Source organism: Myotis nattereri, assembly GCF_964212035.1.
Source record: "Myotis nattereri genome assembly, chromosome: 10".
In the NCBI taxonomy this organism is placed as follows: Eukaryota; Metazoa; Chordata; class Mammalia; order Chiroptera; family Vespertilionidae; genus Myotis; species Myotis nattereri.
In genome coordinates, this window is record NC_138085.1 from 84,045,179 (window position 1) to 84,068,631 (window position 23,453).

Here is a 23,453-nt window from a genome sequence, read left to right on the forward strand (position 1 = left end):
GCGGTGCTATAGCCTGGAGGGCGGGGTTTCGGGGAGGGGAGGAGAGGGCGGGGCTGAAACCTGGAGGGCGGGGTGGGACGGAGGGGGGCGGGGTCGTGAGTCACCTGGACGGCGCGGGGTGGGGCGGACTTAGGTCAAGGCTTTGCCGAGGGACCACCTAAGGGTGGGGGCGGGGGGCACTAGGTGGGACGGGGGTGGGCTACAGAGCCTTACCGGAGGGGCGGGGACCTAAGCGGCTCAGGTGGACGTCCCCCCTCACCTGGGCCTCGCGGCCGGAACCTGAGGCCCGCGATCTGGGGTGAGCGGGGTCCTCACGCGACCAGGGGCCTCTCCGGGACCCAGGCCCCACTCCTCCCCCAGTGCCCCGGTCGGAACCCCGCGCACAACCGTTCGCTCCGGGACAGGGACCGTCAGCCAAGTCGCCTCGGTTCTAAAAAGGTGGGGTGCCCTAGAGGCCATCTCGGGACAGTCGGGCACCGCCTTTCCCTGGCGGCCACCGGGGCAGAGCTGTCCCAGCCCCGCGCTACCTGGCCCAGGTGTGCACCGCGGGCCCGCCCTGCGTCGGGAGGCGGGGCCGGAGGAGCGCGCCTTCCTCTTCCTGGCGCGGCGTCCGTGCTCCAGGGGCCCCGGAGCGGACCAGGCTCGGGTCACAAGTGAGTACGGAGTCGGCCGCGCCGCCAAGCCAGACCCGGGGTCGGGACGACTCCTTCCCCTTTGCTGGGGCGGGAACTGGTTGATGAGAGACGGTGTCGGGGCTCTCGCTGTTGCGCATCTATTGCCGCGGAGGTCCCCTGCTCACCGTCAGGAGTTAGGGGTGACGCTGAGGTCCCCTGCGCACCGCCAGGAGTTAGGGGTGACGCTGAGGTCCCCTGCGCACCGTCAGGAGTTAGGGGTGACGCTGAGGTCCCCTGCGCACCGTCAGGAGTTAGGGGTGACATCAAGAATCTGCCCCACAGCGGTTTGGATTCAGGGCTACTCCCAGTCGTTACAATTCACAGAAAAATTCTTCCGAAGTTTTTAATTTTATCGATTGCAATTTGTTATTTGTAAATATCTAATATTTAAAAGGCCATGGATTTGCATCATTTTCCTCCCATTTTGTTTGAATAGGTGATATTCTAGAACAGGGGTGGGCAAACTTTTTGATTCGAGGGCCACAATGGGTTCGTGTGAACTAATATAAATTCAAAGTAAACATCATTACATAAAAGGGTACGGTCTTTTTTTTTTTTTTTAGTTTTATTCATTTCAAACGGGCCGGATCCGGCCCGCGGGCCGTAGTTTGCCCACGGCTGTTCTAGAACTTTGGTGATGGTTGAGTTTGGCTATGCTTAAGTTGTGGGGGCAGGAGGCAGAAAGAGGGGGTGACTGTGCTTGGTGGGGGTCCCTGAAGTGATAGCCCTGCAGCTGTCAAATGGCCCTCCCTGCCATCACCCCACAGTCTGAGGTCTCTGAGAGCCAAAGAACCCACAGACTGCCAGTGGGACCCTGTGGATCTGAGGCAGGCGGGGCTTCCTCATTCGAACAGGTGTGAGACTGCTCTGCATTGGTACCTGAGGATAGGGAAATGAGATTTACCCTGCTGGATGGAAACCTGTCATTTTCGCCCCCTTTCAACCAATATTTCTGGGTCACCACTGCTGCTCTAACCATCTGAGGGGTCCACATGTTGGGATGTTAGTTGGGGAATCTCTGCTGCCTGCCCCGGGACACCTGGGCGGTGGCTGCCTGGGGAGGTGCCACAGAGCACTGTGTTGGAGGTTACAACAATCAGAACAAGTTCCACCCTGTTTATCATGTTTCAGGAGACCTGGCTGCTTGGCTTACTGTTCTACTTACACAAAATGTCTGTATAGTGTGTAAATACTACCCCTCATCTTTTGTCAGATTGGAAAAAATAATGGGGAAAAAATCTTTGCTCATCAAGAGTGCTTCGATGCTTTTTAAAAATATACATATTTTTACTGATTTCAGAGAGGAGGGGAGAGGGAGAGAGTGATAGAAACATCAGTGATGAGAGAGAGTCATCGATCAGCTGCCTCCTGACGCCCCCCACTAGGGATGGAGCCTGCAACCCAGGCATGTGCCCCAACCGGAAATGGAACTGTGACCTCCTGGTTTATAGGTCAAACGCTTAACCCCTGATGATTTGACACTTTTATCCCACTTTAGAATCTTTATTCTCAGGAGACTTCTCACTGTTTAGAATTAAGGGGGTGGTGTTTCCAAAGGAAGGAAAGTGATGCAGGTCAGAGGGGAAGAGTGTCTGAGAGCCAGGCTAGTGGGATCACACAGGCTAGTGGGAGCCACAGAGCCTCCACACCCGTGTGTTTGCAGATGCATCCTTATAGGAATAACCCCATGCAGTTTAAGACCTAAGCACACTGAGGTTTGTTTTCTTTGGGAAGAGTTCATTTTTTACAACAAATGATCTGGCCAGAGTGGAGCGTGTCTTCAGCTTCGGCACGGAAAGGGTCACGGTCTCCTGGGCTGGAAGTCATGTTTCACTCCCGACTCCCTGTCCCCTGGCTGCACCTGGGGTCAGGGAGCTAGAAACGCAGCCCAGGCCCCACGAATGTTTGGGTTCAAGTGGTTAGTGTTGTTTAAAGTTTGGATTAGAATTTGGATCAGGAAAGTTAACGATATGGCCGGAGAGACCGGTTTTGATTTCTAGAACTGACAGCTTTGTCTCCTTAAGTCAAAGGAAGTACTTAAACCAAGGCTACAGACACATCAGAAGCGGTTTCAGAAACAGTGCCCATGTTGCCAGGCAGTGGTGTTCATGGTTGATGTGCCAGCAAAGGTTCTAGGGCGAAAGGCAACTTTCAGAAGCTTACATAGATAGGCGAAGTTTCTTTTATTTGGGCTAAGGTTTAATCGGTTCGAAATATTTCTAAATATTGTTTCTTTGATTTTGGTTGAGATTTTATCAATTTAGTAAATGACCTCTATTTCATGTAAATTATAAGGCTTAATAATGAATGGAAAATTGAAAAACTGTTTCTAAACTTTTAAACTTTTCCTAGAGATACCATTGAGAAAAATAATGGTCTTGTTGATGGAAGAAAAGTTTGGGAAACCCTGGAGTCCCTTGCATCCATTCCAGAACCTTGGTGGAGGGCAGGCTGGAGACTAGTCCGTTTCCTCACCCCCATGGCAATGCCCTTCAAGAAGGACCCTACGTCCCCGTTTCCCCCCAGACCCAGCCAGAGTTTATTCCCTCTGATCAGCATGTGAATCGTTTCCACATCCTAAGCTCATTCGGAGCTTTTGCAATTTCCAAAGTAAAAATTTTCTCCCCAGCTTTTTATAAACTCTTTTCTTCATTAAAACAATGTCTGAGTATGAAATTTTTCAATTATGTTAAGTTCTTTTTAAAGAAAACTTTACATCTAAGTTTCTTAGCTTGAGGTTTGGCAGCCATCCTCCTGTTAGGAGGAAACTCAAATGTTTATAGAGAATTCGCTTTGCTTTGGATTCAAGAGACTCGAGACTTTCATGATCACTCAGACGCCCACCGTGGTTAGCATGGAAGGGGCTTCTTTAGTGATGGCCTCTGTCTCCATAACTTCAGCAACATTCGGGTCAGGCTCCGCACACTCCATGTGTAGTCGGGGGGCTGGGTGAGCCCTGGTTGATGTTGGGAACAGGAATTACAGCTAACGTATAGCTATGCTATTGTTTGTTGGTTCTGACGGGAAGTCACTATATATAAACTGTGGTCAGGCAGTGTGATTTATCAGAAATTGAACAGAACCTGTATTGTCGACACAAAGCAGCCAGGCCCTTCTGCAGTTGAGCCGAACACAGCCGTATCCTCACCGTGACCAGTTCGCGGTGACACGGGACTGTGCCTACACAGAACTCGGGCTCGCAGATGGAGCAGTGCATCTGCAGGCCTCCTGGGCTGCATCTGAACCCCCAAGTATTTACAGAAGAGAAGAGGCGGGACCTGCCCCTGCAGCAGGATGTTTGCAGCAGCAGCTCTCAGCTGTGGAATTTGCTTATTAGAGGGCTTGCTTCTGCTTGGGTGTGGAGATCGAAGTGGAAAGGTTTTGGTGGGGTAAGATGTATGCATTGGCTACTGTGCTTTAGTTGCACCGGCCAGAAACCTGGGCCAGCAGAGCCCTGGTTCTCTCCCTCCAGCTCTTCTGCATGGCTTTGTCTTCAGGCTCTCTCCTTACACCCCCCAGGGGGTGACATCTTGCAGCACGTACCTGGAGAAAGGTTCTCCTGGCAGCGCCCACACCAGCCCTTGGCCAGGTGCCCATTGTGGACCAGCTCTGGTTAGGAAATCGAAGCAGCCCAGGAGGCACGTTGGGATCATCTGTTTCACTTGAGGTGCAGCATCAATGGAGACAAACTGGTGCTCATTCCAAAATGAAAGACACAGGTGTTCAGCAGAAGGAAGAAGTTCACTGGTTACAAACTCAGTTCCGACCTTCCTGGCTGGAGGGATGTGCCGGCGTGAGCCTCGCTCATCTCAGCCTGAGGTGCCTGAGGCCCCTTGGAGCACCTGCTTGCTGGTCTCGTTGCACTCAGGTCTCCTTCCGTATTTGTTCTGTTTTGTTCTCCCTTTTCTGGGAGGACCTGGAAATGACAGTGTAGGGCTGTCAAGTTGTACCTTGCTCCTCTCTGACCCTGCTTTCTCTCAAGGTCTGGGAAATGCTACCGAGTCTGAGAGGCAGGCACATTTTGCTGTTAGTATATTCTTTTATAAATCCACCAATTTCATATGAAATGAACCTTTTCTACTCCTCAGGGAATTAAAGGGGTTTAACCTTTAATTCCCCAAAACCTTGCAAATACTTTATTCATTTAAAAAATATGTATTGGGCAATTACTCTATGTCATTATGGCATGTGCTGGAGATACTACAGTTAATAAAATAAAATAGTCAATGTGCTTATCCCCATGGCACTTACATTCCAGTGAAGGGCATGTTCCAGAAAGATCAGATACAGACAGGCAAACAGACAGACAGATAGGATAGCTAGACAGATATACATATTAACAGATATGATAGACAGGTATGTAGATAGATAGATAGATAACAGACAGACATATTAGCCATGGCATAGACCAACTATGATGAGAAAACTTCGAGGGATGTAAGCAGTGGAGTAATATTATCTGAGATGTTACTTAGATGGAGAAATGACCATAAATTCAAGACTGGGAAACCAATGAGGAGGCTGTTGACAACACAAGAACTGATCTTCTCTGGGCGGGGCTGGTGGCTGGGGAGCGGGCTATGCCATCCGATTCTGAGCGTGTGCGGAAGGTTCAGGTTCTGAGAGGGGGGATGTGTTGATGAGCATGAGGAATGGGAGTCACAGCTGGCCTAGGGGCGGAGTGTGAGCTCCCAGATGGATGAGACCTACCTAGAGAGGAAGCTGGGAGAACGGGTTGGGGAGGAGGCGGGACGTCACAAGTTATGTTTGGATGTGTTTAACTTGAGATGCTTGCCTGATACTTGGGCCGAGCAGATAATTGATATTGTGAGTCTGGAATGTAGGGGAAGATTAAAGAGTAGATGAAACTTGGAGAATGATCTGCCATAGATGGTGCTTCAAGTTGCAGAACCTGAGGTTTGAGCGCAAAGAAGAGGCTTGGGAAGACAAGAGGACCTGGAAGGAGGCGGAGAAGGAGGGCCAGCCACGACTTTGTCGCCCTTCCTGGAGGCAGCTCCAGTCCGTGTTAGCAACTTGGTGGCATCTTTTTAAAAATGTGGCTGCTGTGTCCCTCACCACTCAGACCAGACATGGGCAGGTTGGTCCCTGCTCCTCAGGTCACTGGTTGTTCTGTGAGGGCAAAAGGGGAGAAACTGTGCCCAGAGGCCCCTGAGTCATTAAGGACCCTGTCATCCCCCACAAATGCCCAGCAGTGGAGGTCAGCCCTGCCAAGAAAGATTTCAGTTATGTGAGGGGCTGTGCTGAATGGTTTCATGTAGGAGCAGCATGTAAAAGGGGTCTTGAAGACTATTTCAAGAGGTCAGAGGTTGGCAGTTTTTTCCCTAAAGGGCAAGAGGGGACATGTATTGGGCTTTGTGGGCCAAACGGCAACATTGAGGCTACATTATAGAATAAAGGTCAATTCCTTTAATATATAAATTAATAAGAAACAGAGAAATGCCCCATAAATAGACAAGAAATATTAAAAAGATTTTACAGAATTGGAAAAATATTCAACATAACTTGGGGAAGAACAGATTAAAAGTACACTGAGAATTTCATGATGAAGAAAAGGGCACTGGGTTTGCCATTTGCTGTAAACAACTAGAAAATGGGCAAAATATGAGGAATGTCTGTTTTCACATGTTGGACAACAGGCGAGTGGCGAGTGAGTCCCAGAGAGGATGGAGGCCCAGAGCGTGGGTTCTTGTTGGATGAAGAGCTCGAGAGGCTCAGGCCCATGGCACTTGCAGAGCAGAGGGGGTTAGAGAGAGAGCTCAGGGACTCTCAGAGGGATCCCTGGAGTCCTTGGCTGAATGAGAGGCATGACTCGGGGACTTGGAAGGCAGGCAGGATAACTGCCAGGAGCTGTGAGGGGTCAGCCCTGGGCTGACACAGAGTGGGAATAGCAGTTCTAACCAGCCAAGGGTGAAAGAGCTCATTAAGCCCTGAGGACGTGGAGGAGAGAATATCACCCTAATTGTAGGGCCAACAGTGAGCTCAAGACTATGTACACACCTGAGCCACACATCAAAGTGTTTGCCTAGGCAGCTAGTTAGTTAATGACAAAGAAAGGGAGCAAATGGAGGCCCTGGCCAGGTAGCTCAGTTGGTGAGAGCATCGTTCTGAGACGCCAAGGTTGCAGGTTCAATTCCTGGTCAAGGCACAATACTACTACAAGAATCAACCAATGAATGCATAAATAAGTGGAACAACAAACTTGGTCTCTCTCTCAAATCAATAAATAAAAATAAAAAAGAAAGGGAGCAGATGGAGCCAGACACCTAATTAAGCATTAAGCCAGGTCTACTATGACCTAGATCCTCGACATCCCAGGGGACAGCGCATCATCTGCCAAACAGAGGCTAATCCCCAGGAGGGAGGAGGGACTAGTTTTTCAATCCCCCAGGGGACAGCTGGCTGTTCCCCCAGATTCCAGAAGGGGGGACCAGTAAAAGAGAAATTCCTCTGCTGAGGCATGAGCAGTAAGAGCCTAGATGGCGACCAAAAAGGGGAGGAGTCTAGCCTGGGAAAAGGAAGGGATTGGGTAGGGGGAGGGCCCATCACAGCCCTCAGATTCATGTGCTTCCTCTCTGTAGCAGCAGTGTGGGCCCAAGTGCAGCCTCAGCAGAGGACCTACCTGCCTATGGGTGTATGACACCCAGGGAAGTTCTGCATCTCTGGGTCCCGGCCCTCCTGGGCCTGATAGCCGTGGTTGCAGGCTTGCGCCCCAGAGGCTGGACTTTTTCCACACTGGACGGAGCTGAGCCCCCTGGTCATGGATGAGACACTAGGACTTGGGGACAGTCCCTTGTTTTCGTGCCATTAAACCTTGCCCTGTGCTTCAAGTCCATGGGTCCCCGAAATGCTTTCCTTGCAATTCTGTGGAAGAACCCTATTTCCACCAGTAACAAAAGAAAGCCTTGACTCACTGCCTGCTCACAACTTCTAGCAACCACCACTTTTACTAGAAATGGGTAGACACAGGAAAATATAATCCATAACTAGGAGAAAAATCCATCAGAAACAGGCCCAGGCAGAACAGAGATGATGCAGTGAGCAGACAAGAACATAAAAGCACCTGTTACAATATGCTGGAGGACTTAAAGAACATAAACACAATGAGCACAAAAACGGCAGGCACGAAAAACAACCAATGGAACTTTCAGAACCAGAAACACAGTCTTTAAAATGAAGCACTGGAAATAAACTCACAAAAATTCTTTAAAAAAATAAAAATAAAAAATAAAATAAAATGAAACATTGATTTGATGGTCTGAACAGCAGATTTCACATTAAACCTCTTGATTTCTTTGGCTCTTCTGGTCCCCTGTCTGGAAATAGGGAATGATCTTGTTTTAAAATGTCTTCTACACCCAATGTTGCCTCACAGTCTTTGGAATTTCCATGGAATTATTATGCCATGATGAATTCCCCATGCGCCTGTATTAAACTTTGATGTTCTCCTGTTAATCTGTCTCTGTTAATTTGGTTATTAGCCCAGAAGGTGGGAGGAAAAGTATTGCTATTCTTTAGCCCCCACACAAGCAACACTGGAGTGCAAAGTGCTGTACAAATGCTAGCCTTTGTTACTTAATCACTCAATTCCCAAGTCTCCTGGAATTTTACTACCAATAAGGAAAATCTGTACAGACCTCTCAAACATTTTTGACAAAAATAGCCAACTATGTTAAGTTTTACATGAGCTAACATAGACAGTTATAAAGTACATCTTTTTAAAATTCTTATATAATAAAAGGCTAATATGCAAATTGTCCCCTCGACCAGGCGTTCGACCAGGGTTTGGGGCTGGCTAACCGTCCGCAGCCCCTTCCCCGGCCGTGCATGAATTCATGCACCGGGCCACCACGATTTTAATGTTTGTATTAGTACTGGGTTGAGTTAAGAATCACAGGGAGGACATACATAACTGTGAAGATCCTTTAGAATCCCATGATTTTATAATACCTGAGATTAGGGCTCCCAATCTCCCAGTGAATTTACTTTACTAGGAAAACAGAGATGGAACAATTAGTAATTGGGGATTTCCAGTTCATTTTCTTTGTCTGTTAGGGTATGAGTTGTTAATGCTTAATTGTGTATGAGAAAAAAATGAAATGACAATAAATTTGTAACTTTTATCTTTTTTTAAAATGTTTTAGTGAATAACCCTATACCTTCCAATTTGAAATCAGAAGCAAAAAAGGCGGCTAAAATTCTAAGAGAATTCACAGAAATAACTTCCAGAAATGGACCTGATAAGATCATTCCTGGTAGGTAAATAAAACCATGCTGTGAATTTCTAAATTTGCTTTGCTTTCTAACTTGTGTGTTGCATGCCTTGACTTCAGGCTTCCAACCCCCTGAGAGAGCAAGTCCTCACCTACCTTTTTCTCTTGGCTGATCCTCCCAGCTGTATCTCACCTATTATGGCCGTGTCGGGGTTTTTGAGCCCTTACGAAGTTGCGTTTGCAGAAACAACATAGAGGCTGAGCTGGGAGTTGGGGACCCCCCACCGCTCAACTGTCCCATAACCACATTTTATCTGTAGCTCCAATGTGCCCTTAAGGCTCCTCGTGAGAACCCAGGAATCGGCCCAGCACACCTGTGTGCGTGAAATCTGCTTGCACCTGCTCACCTGTTGTCTCTGACCTTTGCAGCCCACGTGATTGCCAAGGCCAAGGGCCTTGCGGTTCTGTCTGTGATAAAAGCTGGGTTTCTGGTAACGGCGCGAGGAGGCAGCGGGATCGTGTTGGCTCGACTTCCAGACGGAAGTAAGTGACGTTTCTTCACGTGGGGAGGAGAGAATCCTGCATATTCACTGTTCTGTTTCCATGTGAACACATTTCACAGGGAGTATGGCAGGCTTGCCACGCCCCAAACCTGTCATCCTGAGGGCTCCCTGGAGTGTGTCCTGGGTATCGAACAGCTCAGGGCCATGAGCCGTCACTGTTCTCTTCCTAAAACATTGGATGAGATCCAGGTTGACCTGGCTTTGTCTTGTATACATTTGTAGTTCTTTCATGGAGCAAATATTAAACAGGACAAAATTTGCATCTGCTGTGAACTATGAGTTCTTATTCCTCAACTTCATGCCACAATGCTTTTCTTTTGTTTTGTGGAATTTTATAAGAAAATGAGAGCCATCTGTAGCTCCTGTGAGAAGTCTTTTGAACGAATATCCCCAGAGCAGAATGCTATCAAGATCAATATAATTTGGTTTCACTTTCTGCAATGAAATCTAACACTTGATTTCTCAGGGGTGAAATCGAAGTGTGTTTGCCTTGAACCCCAAGAACCAGCATGGAGAGTATGACTTAGAGTGTGTGCAGGCCTGCCAGGGCCAACCAGATGCTTCTCAGACCAACTGAACATTGCTGGGCAGCCTGTGAGTGAGCACATGTTGGTGTAAATAGTTATTTTTTCGTGTAGATAGTTTGTGAGACATTCACCGACAATGGGTACATCTAGGCGTCTGTGGGGCACACAGCCTTTGAACCTCAGTCGCTGGACCCCCCTGTAGAGGTATCCCCCCAAAGTGAGAGTCCTCCAAGCTGTGGCTCAGCTCGCAGAGCTGGAAGCACAGCTGTGAGACAAAAGCGACAGAATTCTCTCCTCTCAAGCATCACCCCAATTTTTATGGCCAGATTTCCCAGTAAGTAGCACAATCAAAGTGGGGGTACATTCAGAGAGAGTCCACACCGGGTGAGCCCCAAATCTCTAAGGAGGCCTCAGCACTGTAAGTCCCTTTGGTCACTGACAGATGACTACGCAGAAGGTGGGGGTGCTATCGGCCTCTGGAGTTTCACTCTGAGCCCTTACATTTCTCTCCCATCTTGCCCAGTGGTGGCTGCTCAGGATAATTTAAAAGCTGCCCAAATGAGGCACAGAGAATTCCCGGATCCCTGCTGGATGGGGACAGAGGCAGTTCCTAACATAGGGAATGGAAAATAATGTTGGCATTTAAGACACTAATTTCTGTCATCAAAATTTCTGTCTAAGTCCGGACAGATTAGTTCTGGGTAGACTCGATAGTTATCATCTGGAATGCATGCAGGAAGGAAAGTCTGATTTAGAAGCTGATAAGCATTTCAAGGAATGACTTTATCTGGACCATTCCACCCTCCCCCAACCAAATGAATGTTGTTTCTAGACTTGTTTAACCTGTTTCTATATCAGACAAAATAAGCATAAAATACTCATGCAAATGCAATTACTGTGCTTAGTGTCCAAATGTAAGGAAATATATTTTACTAGAATTTTAATCATCTGGAATGTATAGCCTATTCCTTGTGCTTTTACTAGGCACAAAGGGTGTCAAACAGTTTTTGCCCTTGGAAATGTAAAATATAAACCGTGTAGTATTGTGTTACCTTCAGGGGTGGTTATAATCCTAGTAAACTCTCAATCCTTTTCCTCTCAGATCTACGATAAAATTCTCACCAATGGCTAGAATTACTGCTCAATTATTTTATAAAACATGTTGATTGTTGAAGTTGTCAAATGCTAAGTAAGTTTAGTTGGTGAGAATTCAATAGTTTGGTATTAGGCATGTTCATTGAGAAAGATTAGACAACATGTATTTGTGAGTCTGAGACTCATAATGAGTATCTAATATTTTTAACTTAAAAATTATATATAAAGAGCATTTACAAACATAGAGGAAAATGTCAGATTCTTCTTATTTTAAAAGGAAACGGTATTCATCCTCATGTTAGCATTTCCCTGACGTTTGCGTGATGGGTCTGACTTGGGAGTGACGTGTGCTTGTTTTGTAGAGTGGTCCGCACCTTCCGCCATCGGGATCGCGGGGCTCGGTGGAGGATTTGAAATCGGAATCGAGGTAAGGGGCCAGTGGTACGCACATGATCATGAATCCTCCAAAAGCAACTGAAACCTAACACCTGGAAGTGAGCGATTTCCACCCGTGTTTATTTTACCAAAAACCTATGGAAACGGTTCCCTTTTATCCTCTTGATGAACCTCTCCCTATCTCACGTGACTATCTTCTTCCTTTTCTCTCATTGACAGAGAATTTTTTTCATTTGCCATATTTCCACCTTTGGGGTCTGTAGAACAGATACGTCTCAGGCTGGCCACGTGGGCGATGTGTCGGTGACTCCTCACGCCGGGTTACGGCCACTCTTTCCACAGCCTTGGCCTCCACGCACCGCTGGGGCCTGCTCTGGGGTTTCTCTCAAATAGCATTTATTTAAAAAACAATGAGAGGCCCTGGCCGGGTAGCTCAGTTGGTTAGAGCGTCGCCCCAATACGCCAAGGTTGTGGGTTCTATGCTTGGTCACAACACATATAAGAATCAACCAATGGCCCTAGCTGGTCTGGCTCAGTAGATAGAGTGGCGGCCTGTGGACTGAAGGGTCCCAGATTTGATTCCGGTCAAGGGCACATGCCTGGGTTGCTGCTTGATCCCCCAGGTGGGGCATGCAGGAGGCAGCCGATCTGTGATTCTCTCTCATCATTGATGTGTCTATCTCTCTCTCCTCCCTTCCTCTTTGAAATCAATAAAAATATATTTAAAAAAAGAATCAATATTTTATAAAAAGAATCAACAAATGAATGTATAGGTGGATGAAACAACAAATCAATGTTTCTCTCTGTGTGTGTGTCTTTCTCTTTCTCTTTCCCTCTAAATTCAATCAATAATTTTTTTTAAAAAAGGATGATAGACTAAGTAATAATGACTTTAATAAATCTAATGTAGCAAAGACTACCCATGTGTGTCTCCATGATGATTCCTTGGAAACGGGATGTAGTCCCTAGTGCACGTTAAGAGACTTGAAAAACAAGTAGAGTAGCATGAAGGCCTCTCACCCAGTAAATGCAGCGGAAAGATGTGCGGTAAACATGTTGTAAGACGATGTGCTTGGTTGTCTTCCCAAAGCATTGGGCCCAGTGGTGGAGCTGCAGGGGCGAGGACTGAACGGGCAGCACCGTCCGGTTCCGGCCGAGCGCCTCCAGCGCGTGCTCTCGGTCAGCTCACGCCCTCCCTGTAGCAGAGGCGAAGGGAGCCTCCCCTCGGGTTTACAGTAAACGAATCTGTAGGTGAAACTACTGGAATGCGTAAGCTGTGAGAGGAGGCGCTGGGAGGAGACGCGGTGTCTGTCGCCCGAGGGACGGGCCTGTCATTTCTTCTGTGCTCGCCCTGGGTGCCACCAGCGGCGAGGCTGGAAAACACATGCGTTCCCCATGCCGACAGGCCTTGAGCGTCCTCGTGCTAGGTTCGCTTAGACTTAGAGAGTGAGGTCATAGCGACAGGCACTGAGAAACGTCACTGTGTTTCTTCCTGATGGTTTGAACCTCTGTGGCATAAAATCAAGTGTCTGCTGTGTAGTTCACGGGGACTGGGTGCCAGGTCTTGGCAGGGATGTCGGCGTGGACCTGTCCTGGGAACCAGGGCCTCTGGGCGATGGCCTCCACCCCACTCCTGTCTGTGCTCTCAGCTTGGCTTCCCTGAGGGGTTAGTTGCCGGGGTACCTGTGATGTTCCCCTCCAACCCCTGTTTGATCTGTTCTGTCATCGCTGTGACAGTTCACTTAACCTCACGACACCCCTGTCACCACCTGCATTACCAGGTTGCTGGGGAGAGTAAGAGATAATGCATGAGCCCTCACAGTGTGTCAGGAGTTTGCCGTCATCGGTGGAAATGCCAGCTGCTTACATCCTCAGCTCAAGATGAAAAATATGACTGTCCTGTTCTTTCCCTGTCTACACTAAAATGCTTACTACAGTGTATATATTATATTTGCGTTTTAATCAGCTTATATTTTAAATAATAGTTAAACATAATTATTTTTACATAAATGGGTTTCTACATTTTAGGTGTCGGATTTGGTTATAATTTTGAATTATGGCCGAGCGGTAGAAGCTTTTGCAAAAGGTGGCAACCTAACCCTCGGAGGGAATTTGACTGTGGCAGTCGGGCCTTTGGGAAGGTGAGTTCTGTAAAATACATTGGAACAGCTGTGGGATAGGAAAGTGTTAAAAACTATATATTAACGTGTGTTAAGAGGAAACTTGAATTCACATGAAGCAAAGTTACGATCTCTGTATCTCACAGAAGGTTTGAGGTTGCTTACAAATAAGAAGTTTACAGAACATAGCCAGTGTGATAAAATGAGAACATTTGCACACACAAGAAACTAAACATTTCTGAAATTCCAGCCATTGTATTTTCTGGAACTGAACACAAATTTCACATTAAACTTTGGAGCCAAAGCAAGTTAAACTTTAACTGGTAAAGGGCGGTGGGGATCAGAAACGAAAAGGCTCTCTTTCCAAACTGAATTATGAAAAATCGAAAAGGAAGTGTCTCACTTGAGTGTTGTTTGAAACACAGTGGATTTTCCTTCTGTTAGTGAAGTACTGTTGTGCTCACTGAGCAGTTGAGGAACTTTTTATACCCAGACTGTTTAAAGAAGCCACACGGTAAAATCATCGGAAAAGCTGTCTAAGTTCCATGAAAACCCTCAGTGTACAAAGAACCCAGTCCTTGGCACCTGGAGAGCATTCCCTGTTTGGGGAAAGGAAGGCAGGAGATGACAGCTGTCCTTGTGTCCTCGGCACTGAACCCGGGGGCTGAGTCCCGGGCCCTGTCCTTCCCCTCGACCCCGCTTCCCTGCACCCCTCAAGCCCACGCAGGCCGGCCACAGGAAGCGAGCGTGTAAAGGCCTGAAGGAAGACAGGCCAGCCTTGGGGTCAGAGGTCAGTGCTGCCCTCACACCGGCTGTGGGTGCAGAGCCCCTCTCAGGTGTGAGCTAACCCTCTGTTTCGCAGGAATTTGGAGGGAAACGTCGCCCTGCGGAGCTCGGCCGCCGTCTTCACGTACTGCAGGTCCCGGGGGCTCTTTGCTGGCATCAGCTTGGAAGGCAGCTGCTTGATTGAAAGGAAGGAGACCAATCGGAAGTAAGTGCAAGGCGAGTAATTGTCATTGATGTAAAGAAGGTGTCATGAGAAAAGAATGTTTGGTAAATGTATACAGCGCTAGTTCCTTTGTCTATTCCTTTTTTAAATCAACAACATATGACTCCGAGTGGGTGTTTCTTCATTTAAAAATTCAATGTGAGATAATATGTACCTACTAGAGGCCCAGTGCATGATATTTGTGCACTTGGGGGGCGGGCCTCAGCCCGGCCTGCGCTCTCTTGCAGTCCGGGACCCCTCGGTCCTTACAGCCGCCTGCAGTGGAGGCGGGAGAGGCTCCTGCCACTGCCGCTATGCTTGCTCGCTCGCCAGCCATGAGTCCTGCTTCTGGCTGAGCAGCGGTCCTGCTGTGGGAGCGCACTGACCATCGGGGTCAGCTCCTGTGCTAATCCTCTGCCCCCTGGTGGTCAGTGCACATCATAGCGACCGATCATTCCGCCGTTTGGTCGATTTGCATATTATACTTTTATTATATAGAATAGAAAGCTTAGAAAACACAAAAAATTAAAAGGGGGAAAAACATTTTACCCCTTTAAAGATTATTCACCGTTTGTTTTGTTGCCTCCTAGTATTTTTCTAAGCATACTTTTCTTTTGTTTTGCCACATGTGATAGTAGCATAAGTTCTTTTTAAAAATATATTTTTATTGATTTCAGAGAGAAAGGGGAAGGGAGTGAGAAATTGAAACATCAATGATGAGAGAGAATCATTGATTGGCTGCCTCCTGCAGGCCTGCTACTGGGGATTGAGCCTGCAACCCGGACATGTGCCCTTGTCTGGAATTGAACCTGGGACCTTTCAGTCCTCAGGCGATGCTCTATCCACTGAGCCGGGGCAAGATGCTATTGTAAATCCTGTTTTCTCACTTAGCATTATAAGGATCGTAAACGTAAGTTAATGGCTCCATAGTGTTCCGTGAGGCGGACGTGCCCTAGTAGGTATATTTTCGAGCATTTTTAGGGTCCCGGGCTAGTTATGACTGTAGGTCAGTCAGAATGTGTCTCCTTGTGAAAGTTTCCTGTTATCACACTCATTCGTCCATAAAAGACAGACCACTTTACACTTTTAAAAAAAATGGATTTGGATGTTCTTATAGACCAAGAGGAACTTTCACTCTAAACAGGCTTCTGGCTAATTTTTCCCAAGGCAACTCTTTAAAACCTCCTCTAAAATATGTCTGCTTGCCCAGGAAAAGGTAAAGCGCTGAGACCCACAGAAGCACTGCTTCCAGAACCTGGCGGGGATTCCTCCCTGTGGGAGCCAATGGAGCTGACCAGGTGGTTCACAGCAGACAGACGGCCCCCCCCCCCAACCCCCCGCTCCCAAAGAGAGAGAAACCCATGCAAAGTCAGTGCCAGTCCACTCACGATTCAGCAGCACTCGATCGCATTCCATGTAAACACCCAGGCCAGACAGCAGGGAGGATGGGGGGACGTGCAGGGTTATGGAGCTCTCCATCAGGAAGTTGAGGTGTTTTTACCTCCGGTTTTATAAATCTGAGAAATACAGGTCAAGAAAGCCTTTAGGGACTTCTGACTTTAGACCTTTGGAAGATTTTCCCACTCAAGTTCATCTAAATTCTGGGAAAACTAAAACACATATAATCAACTGCAGGCCTTCCAAACATGTAAGGCAGATCCTTGTATGTTTTGGAAGCAAATATCCATTTAAAGAAATTACAAAGGCATATATGTTGAAATAAAGCCTTAGGCTAGGGTGATTGAGAAACATAAAAAATAAAAACCTACAAAAATGTATCTGCTTGTAGGTGTATTTGCAAAAGTGTCGATATACTGTACCACATATGGTCACGTATGTTTGTACAGACAAGTGTCTGTGTGTATATGTGGTGTGCATTTTGTATTTTGTGCATATCAGAGTATTGAAGGTGGTGCCCCCAGAGGTGAGCATGGGGGTGCATTTCGGGTTAACATGGGTATGGCTTGTAGTTAATTTGAAAAGTAGTGTATGAGTACACACACACACACACAGGACTTCCTCTAGAAAGGATCCGTGTCTATAAAAGAAATGTTCTTGATTTGACATTTCTTTTTAGGTTTTATTGTCAAGATGTTCGAGCGTATGACATTTTGTTTGGAGACATGCCGCGGCCTGCTCAAGCAGAGGACCTTTACGAAATCCTTGATGCGTTCACTGAGAAGTATGAGAGCGAAGGACAGCGGATCAATGCGAGGAGAGCCGCCCGGGAGCGGAGGAGGCCTCCGGTGCTGTTGGTTTACTTTCTCTGTAGCCACAGGACACCTCCCTACACAGAGTACTCTGTCCTTGAACCAGCTTCCTAATAACCTTGAACTCCCTCGTGACCTCATTTACCTGAAGTGCTTGTGAGAAGGTCCTACAGCCTTCACATGCCCCCGGCACAGGTTGCAAAGGGAAACGCAGTCCTTTCCCACGCTGCGTGTCTCCAAAGGCAGGACTTTGTCATTTCCGTTACCCACACGGAGGTGTGGGAGGGAGAGGGCTTGTGGGCCTTGGTTACCTAAGTCCACAACCGCTTTCAGTCGCTTCATCCGCCTTAAAGAATGAAAACTGACTCACAGAGTTAGAACTGCCACTGCCTCTCCCAGCCACCACTTACTGTGCCTGCAGGTTGTCAGAGGAACCTGGGCCAGGTGCGCTTCCTGTTACAGGGCACCCCCGGGTATGTTGTGGTCCAGTTCAGCTAAGTGCCCCAGAGCAGCACCTGTGAGCATGAGGGACTTCATTTGTCAGCGCATGGGGTAGGCTTTGCCACATGTACTCATTAGGAGAAAGGCCTTGTGTGCTCCTGGGTAAAATGGGATTTTTATTACATGCATTTTTTTATTCCTCTCAAGGCTCAAGAATTACCTCCAAAACCACTGTCAAGACCACAGCCATCATCTCCACAGGGCCCGCTGAGCTCCGGCTCTCAGAGTAAGTATTTTTTGGCAATTCAAATACAATGAGAATTAAGCAGTTATTAAATATTATTGTTAAGAAATGGAGCCACATTGCTGAATTTTACAGTTGAATAAAAGAACCAGTAGGTATTAAAGAAAGAAAAGCGAATGCTCAAGCCTCTTCTAAATGCCCAAGACACATTCTCATGGCTATGATTTGCTAGGGTCTCTATTCTCGTTCTGAAGAAGCGGGTTTAAAATGGGAACAAAATAAGCCTGTTTTTCTTATATATTCACAGATCCCTATTTCTGAATATTAATTTTATCCTCCATCTTGGGATCTCAGGGTTTCGGAAGGTGGTTTTAGAATAGACTGGATTATACAGCACCATGTCCTGGCCTTTGCCCCTTTCCATCCCTCTCTCTGATGACGGTCTCTCTTAGAATTCTGCTTTGCACGTGGAGAGGTCACCAGTAACAGTATGCATTCACGCAGGTGGTGCTCCGTGTGAGCTCGATGGTCGGGGAGGCTGTGCCGGGCTTTGGAGAACAAAGATGAGGCTCACTTGCGTCCTGCAAGCACTTTCAGGCTAGGAGATGCCCCCATGGAAGTGCGACCGAGGCCCCTGGAAGGAAGTTGATGATGTCTGGGGAGTGCGTGCTGTTTAAAAATCATTTCCGGGGTTATGCAAGCAAGGATGTTCAAAAATCTCTGGCTTGGGAGTTATGAGCTTTTAGATTCAGGCGTTTTAGGATCACGTCTGTAAAAAGACATGTCTACTAGTCTATTTGCCATGGTTGTGTCACTATGAGGCCTGCATTGTGGCTTATGTGCTAAGGTATCAGATGTGCCTTAAGGTATCATGCCATCTCCCTTAAGCCTGGTGTATGTTCTGGATTTTCTCAGGCATTCCTTGATTTAAAGCATGATAAAATAATGGCGTTTATATCAATTACTGTGATTTACAATATTTGCTTAGCAAGGGCAAAGTTTGGCATTCTTGGATACTTTATATACTATAAACTAGTTTTCTAAATGTTTCCCCCCATCTTTTTTTTTTTTTTTTTTGCAGGTGACAGAAACGAATATAAACTCTACCCTGAGCTTCCCAGCTATCCTGAGAGAGTCGGTAAATAAAAATACCCACTTAAAGTGATTTATCTCCATTGATAGCCACAAGCTGTCTGATTTCTCTGGCGGTTGTAAAACACCTCAGGGACAGTATCCGACGCCCTTATTAGATGTTCAGGAATCCACATGGTTGTGAGAAGCACTTCATTTAAAAAAAAAGTGATGCTCTTGTTCTCTTACTTGCTTGACTTGGAGGTAATGAGGGTGACATGGAAGCCAAACAGTTACCTGCTGAGAAGCACCTGGGCTCAGACTAGATGCTGCTGGCTCAGGGCCACAGCCTTGTCTGGACGCAGGGGCCAGGTCACCAGCAGACACATCACTGCAGCAAATGTGCACAGACATTTCCTGTCCAAAAGCTGGGCTGTCCAAGGGCTGAGGTTCTCCTGCCTCTTGTCTGGGCAGATGTGTGGCCGCATCTGGGTTACATTACGCACTGAGACAGGGAGGGGACCGGCCTTGCTAATTGGGAGCCTCAGGGCAGCTGCCAATCACTAACTCTGATATAACCTGTTTCCTGTTCAGTGTAGCCCTGATTTGGGAGAGAAAAATGATCCCTATTTGAATTAAACTCAAATCTTAGGATGAAAATGGCCCATTGGTTCAGATCCTGCAGATCTCTGTTAAGCACAGGAATGTGACCCACCAGGCCCGCGTCCCTCAAGGCGCCTGTGAATGCCTATGGCTCGCAACCCAGGGTCCCATGGTCTCCCTTCCCGGAAGGACGGACCGGCTGGACTCACTTATTGTTTAAAGGAATTATTTTGTGGTCATTAAACTTTTCCTAATGGAAATTTCCCTTCTGTTTACAGTGAAGAGGAACTTTAGGGCATTTCCTGCTTATTGCAGAAAAAGCTCACAGTAGGCCGTGGCATCGGTGGCCTGGGCACAGCCTCACTCGGGCGTGGCCTCCTGTTTTCCCAGAACCTGACTGGGGGTTGGGTGGCGCCTGGCAGGCCTGTGTCTGCCTGTCTTTGACCCTTCCCCTCTCCCGCCTCCCCCCCCCCCCCCATCTCTGCTCAGACACATGGGGAAAGAGGAGGGCAAACATCAGCCTCCTCAACCCAGCAGGACTGCCTTGCTCTCTGCGGCAGCGCAAACCACCTGCCCTGCCCTTACCCACCTTCCCATCACGGCTTCATTCTGGTCTCACCTGGAAACTGCCACTCAGAGGGAATTAGACAAAACCTGAGGGCGGGCAGGCATGGGGCCAGTTCTGCCATCCTCTCTCTTTCCTCCTCTCTAGTTCATACTATCTTTCTTCTCCAAATTGTTCATCATAAACTATGCTCCCAGGACCAGTAAAAACTAGTTCAGTTATTTGTGTGGTCTTAGTAATGCAGTGATGCAGAAAAATGCACCAATTCTTGGAAATTTGCCTAACAAACGTAAAATGCTTGGATGCATGTGCATTCAGTCTGTGGAACACAATTTGATGCTTGTGTGATTGCTGAGGACTTGGGTATAATGTTGTCCAGAGTGCCAGGAACAGACTTCGGGATTCAAACTCACTGCCTTGGGCAGGTCACTCAACATGTAGCTGTCCCATTGGAGGTGCAGGGTGAGTGGATGCATGTCCGTGCCTGTCCTGTGCCCGACTCAGGAACAGTGACTGCTACCTGTTATCTTTGTATGTATCTCTCCTGTGCACTTTGACCTCTGTGACCACAGTGTGTGCCTGTGGGGCAGCTAAGATGGCCTGACGGTAACAGGCACTCTCTTCCCTGCCTCCTTCTGTTATACCAGGTGTCTTGGACCCAGAAGGAGGAGTTATTGGAGGGTTTTCCTTGTTTGAGGTTAATTGAGATCTAGCTTTATAGGTGGAGGTGTAAATATCATTATTAATAAGACAGTAATTTTTAGATTGATTTTTATTTAACATTAACTTACATCCTTCTGACCTAATGACAATGAGGACTTGCTCTGTGTCCCACTCAGTGCAGGTATCACGGCTCCTTTCGTGCCATCTACAAATGCCTTATTAATACAGGTTAGCAGTCATTTAGCTGGTGTAGATTATATCCAGATATATCAGAAGTTTATTCTTTTTTGTGACATTCTTTTAACCTATTCTTTCAAATGGATAGATAAGAAGTAAATATACCATCAAGTATAAAAATATGCAGAACTGTTTTATGATAGTAAAACAATATGAGTAATATCTCTAATATATCAGTGACTATGAAGGTGATTTCTTTAGGGGACTCAAAGGACAGCATGCACGTGCCTTATAGAAAGACCTGTAGTACCATCTTGTGTGGCTACAGATTCAGTGCTTCAGCTACATTAGTTTAATTAAAGTGCTATTTTTATTTCTTTCTGATAGGCCAAGTTCAGTTTATTTTTTATTATATCATAGGATCTAATAAGTAACTGATTTTAGAATTCACTTATGTTTTCAGTATATCTGCACTTAGATGCAATCAGCAAGCATCTAATTGCATAATTCCTGCAGTTACATGAAACAGAAATACTGAATTCCAAGTTGCTGAGCACACAGAAGTCATCTGCTTATATTTAAATGATGCTATACAGTTTCTAATATTTAATGCTTTTTGCTCAATTTTTAAAAATATATTTTTATTGATATCAGAGAGGAAGGGAGAGCGAAAGAGAGATAGAAACATTAATGATGAGAGAATCATTGATTGGCTGCCTCCTGCACGCCCCCCACTGGAGATCATGCCCGCAACCCAGGCATGAGCCTTGACCGGGAATCGAACCCTGGTCTCCTGGTTCACAGGTCTTTGCTCAACTACTGAGCCATGCTAGCCAGGCAGCCTTTTGCTCATGTTAGCCACTCAATTCTCAAAGTATTTTTCCTGATACAATACATTAAATTCTACACATTGTGTTGAAGTTTTTGTTAAACATACGCAGATATGCTTCTCGATGTGACTATTTAAATATCACCTCTGCTTTGAGAGAAAGGACCAGTGAGGTGCAGAAACGAAAACATCCATGAGGCCCACAGGGAAAAGCCACATGTACACACCTGAGCCAGACCCTTGTATCCAGGGTCTCCACAGCCTGGGATAATGGAATCTTTCATGATACAACTTTTAGCCTAAGTACCGGCTTTTCTCTAACAGCTGTAACTCGTGGAGCCATCATAGCTACCCTATTAAAATAAGAAAAACATAAACAATATTATCATATAGGCTATTCAAATATCAAACAATTATAACCACAAATATTTGCTAAATGTTTTGCTAAGTATAGAATAATGTGCAGTTTGACTTGTGTGGACTTAGTGTTATTACCAAACATTTGCTCTTTGCAAAAAGGAAAATCATCCTATATAATATAAACCCAGCAACTGAATGGTGGAACCACCAGAATGACCGGTCGACCAGTCGTTATGATGCTCACTAACCACCAGAGGGCATATGCTCAGTGCAGGAGCTGCCCATTGTTGGTCAGTGTGGGAGCACCGCTCAGCTGACTGGGATGAGTAGTGCTCCTACAGCGGCTGATCCCTGCAGGCCACACCCCCCACCAGTGCACAAATCCCATGCACCAGGCCTCTAGTCTATCTATATATATAAAAGCCTAAGCAACTGTTAGACTGTTCAACTAGTAGCTATGGTGTGCACTGACCACTGGGGGCAGACGCTCAAAGCACAGGCATGGAAAATGGAACAGACTGGTGAATCTCAGAGGGAAGGAGGGAGGGCAGGAAGAGATTAACCAAAGATCTTATATGCATACTAGAGACCTGGTGCACGGATTCATGCACCGATGGGGTCCCTCAGCCTGGTCTGTGAGGATCGGGCCAAAACCGGCAGTCCGACATCCCCCGAGGGGTCTGTACACTGGGCTTCTAGTACGTATTATAATGATGACAATCACCCAGACCATCTCTGTGGGTTCCACAGGCCTTCAAGGCCTCGGAATACCCTAAGTCATTCATTTCTATCTCACCTACATATACTCCCAGTTTTTCCTAGAAAAACGTGAATCATTTAAATATTTTTTCTTGTTTTAGGCAATTCCAGTCGACCCACAGAAGTGACAGCACTTTATTCTTTTGAAGGACAACAGCCAGGGGATTTGAGTTTTAAAGCTGGAGACAGAATCACAGTGACATCAAAAACGGATTCGAATTTTGATTGGTGGGAAGGAAGGCTTCGAGGTCAGACTGGCATTTTTCCAGCCAACTATGTTACCATGAATTAAGCTTTATACTATTTTCTTCTTGGAGAATTACAAAAAATAATTGTTTCCTCACTGGATGCAGTTAAGCAATGTTGAGCATAAGTTTAAAAATTTGGCAAGAATAAGAAACAAAAGAAACCCAAATTGGAAAGGAAAAACATTTATCCTTTATGTAAAATAATGTATTTTTCCACCTATAAATAAATGATTAACATATATCTTTAAATGCTTTGTACTAATTTTATCGCATATACTATTTAATAGTTAAGATCCTCAATTTATATGGTCGCAGTTCTTTTGTTTTTATGTTCGAACGTCACTAAATGTTTGATTTGGCAATGTATATGGTAACGGTTTCTTTTCAGGCATAAATACACATATTTTTGCAAAGTGACTAGAAAAAAGAAATCACCTTACAAGTGGTAAGTAATACTTAGAGTTGTATTAACTAGAATGTGAATCCTTAAAATTTGTCTTTATAGCTGTAAAAATTGTATATAGAAATTTATAGTAGAAACACTATTACAAAGTTCAGCCACTATGCATTAAAAATATATCTATTAATTTTTCTCTTTATAAGGTTATGTTTGTTCATTTCCAGCAGTACTAAAAGCAACTTATGTTGACATGGTTTAGTTGTCCCTAAATAAATGATTTTCAAATGCT

The 23,453-nt window shown here is 46.2% G+C and overlaps 1 protein-coding gene across 1 annotated transcript; it reads left to right on the forward strand.

Annotated features, from left to right (window-relative positions):
- Positions 1-559: 559 nt before the first annotated feature.
- SH3YL1 (SH3 and SYLF domain containing 1) lies at positions 560-23,453 on the forward strand. Its single transcript, XM_081100878.1, has 10 exons — positions 560-653; positions 8,837-8,947; positions 9,335-9,448; positions 11,453-11,517; positions 13,515-13,627; positions 14,469-14,597; positions 16,672-16,840; positions 17,453-17,531; positions 18,571-18,627; positions 22,618-23,453. Coding segments are annotated over exons 1-10 (1,029 nt in total). The 5' UTR covers positions 560-652; the 3' UTR covers positions 22,809-23,453.

Excerpts from the sequence above, each read along its gene's own strand:
- SH3YL1 (XM_081100878.1), top strand. Across the intron at positions 13,628-14,468 it reads GCAGTCGGGCCTTTGGGAAG|GAATTTGGAGGGAAACGTCG; the intron begins GTGAGTTCTGTA and ends TCTGTTTCGCAG. Across the intron at positions 18,628-22,617 it reads CAGCTATCCTGAGAGAGTCG|GCAATTCCAGTCGACCCACA; the intron begins GTAAATAAAAAT and ends TTCTTGTTTTAG.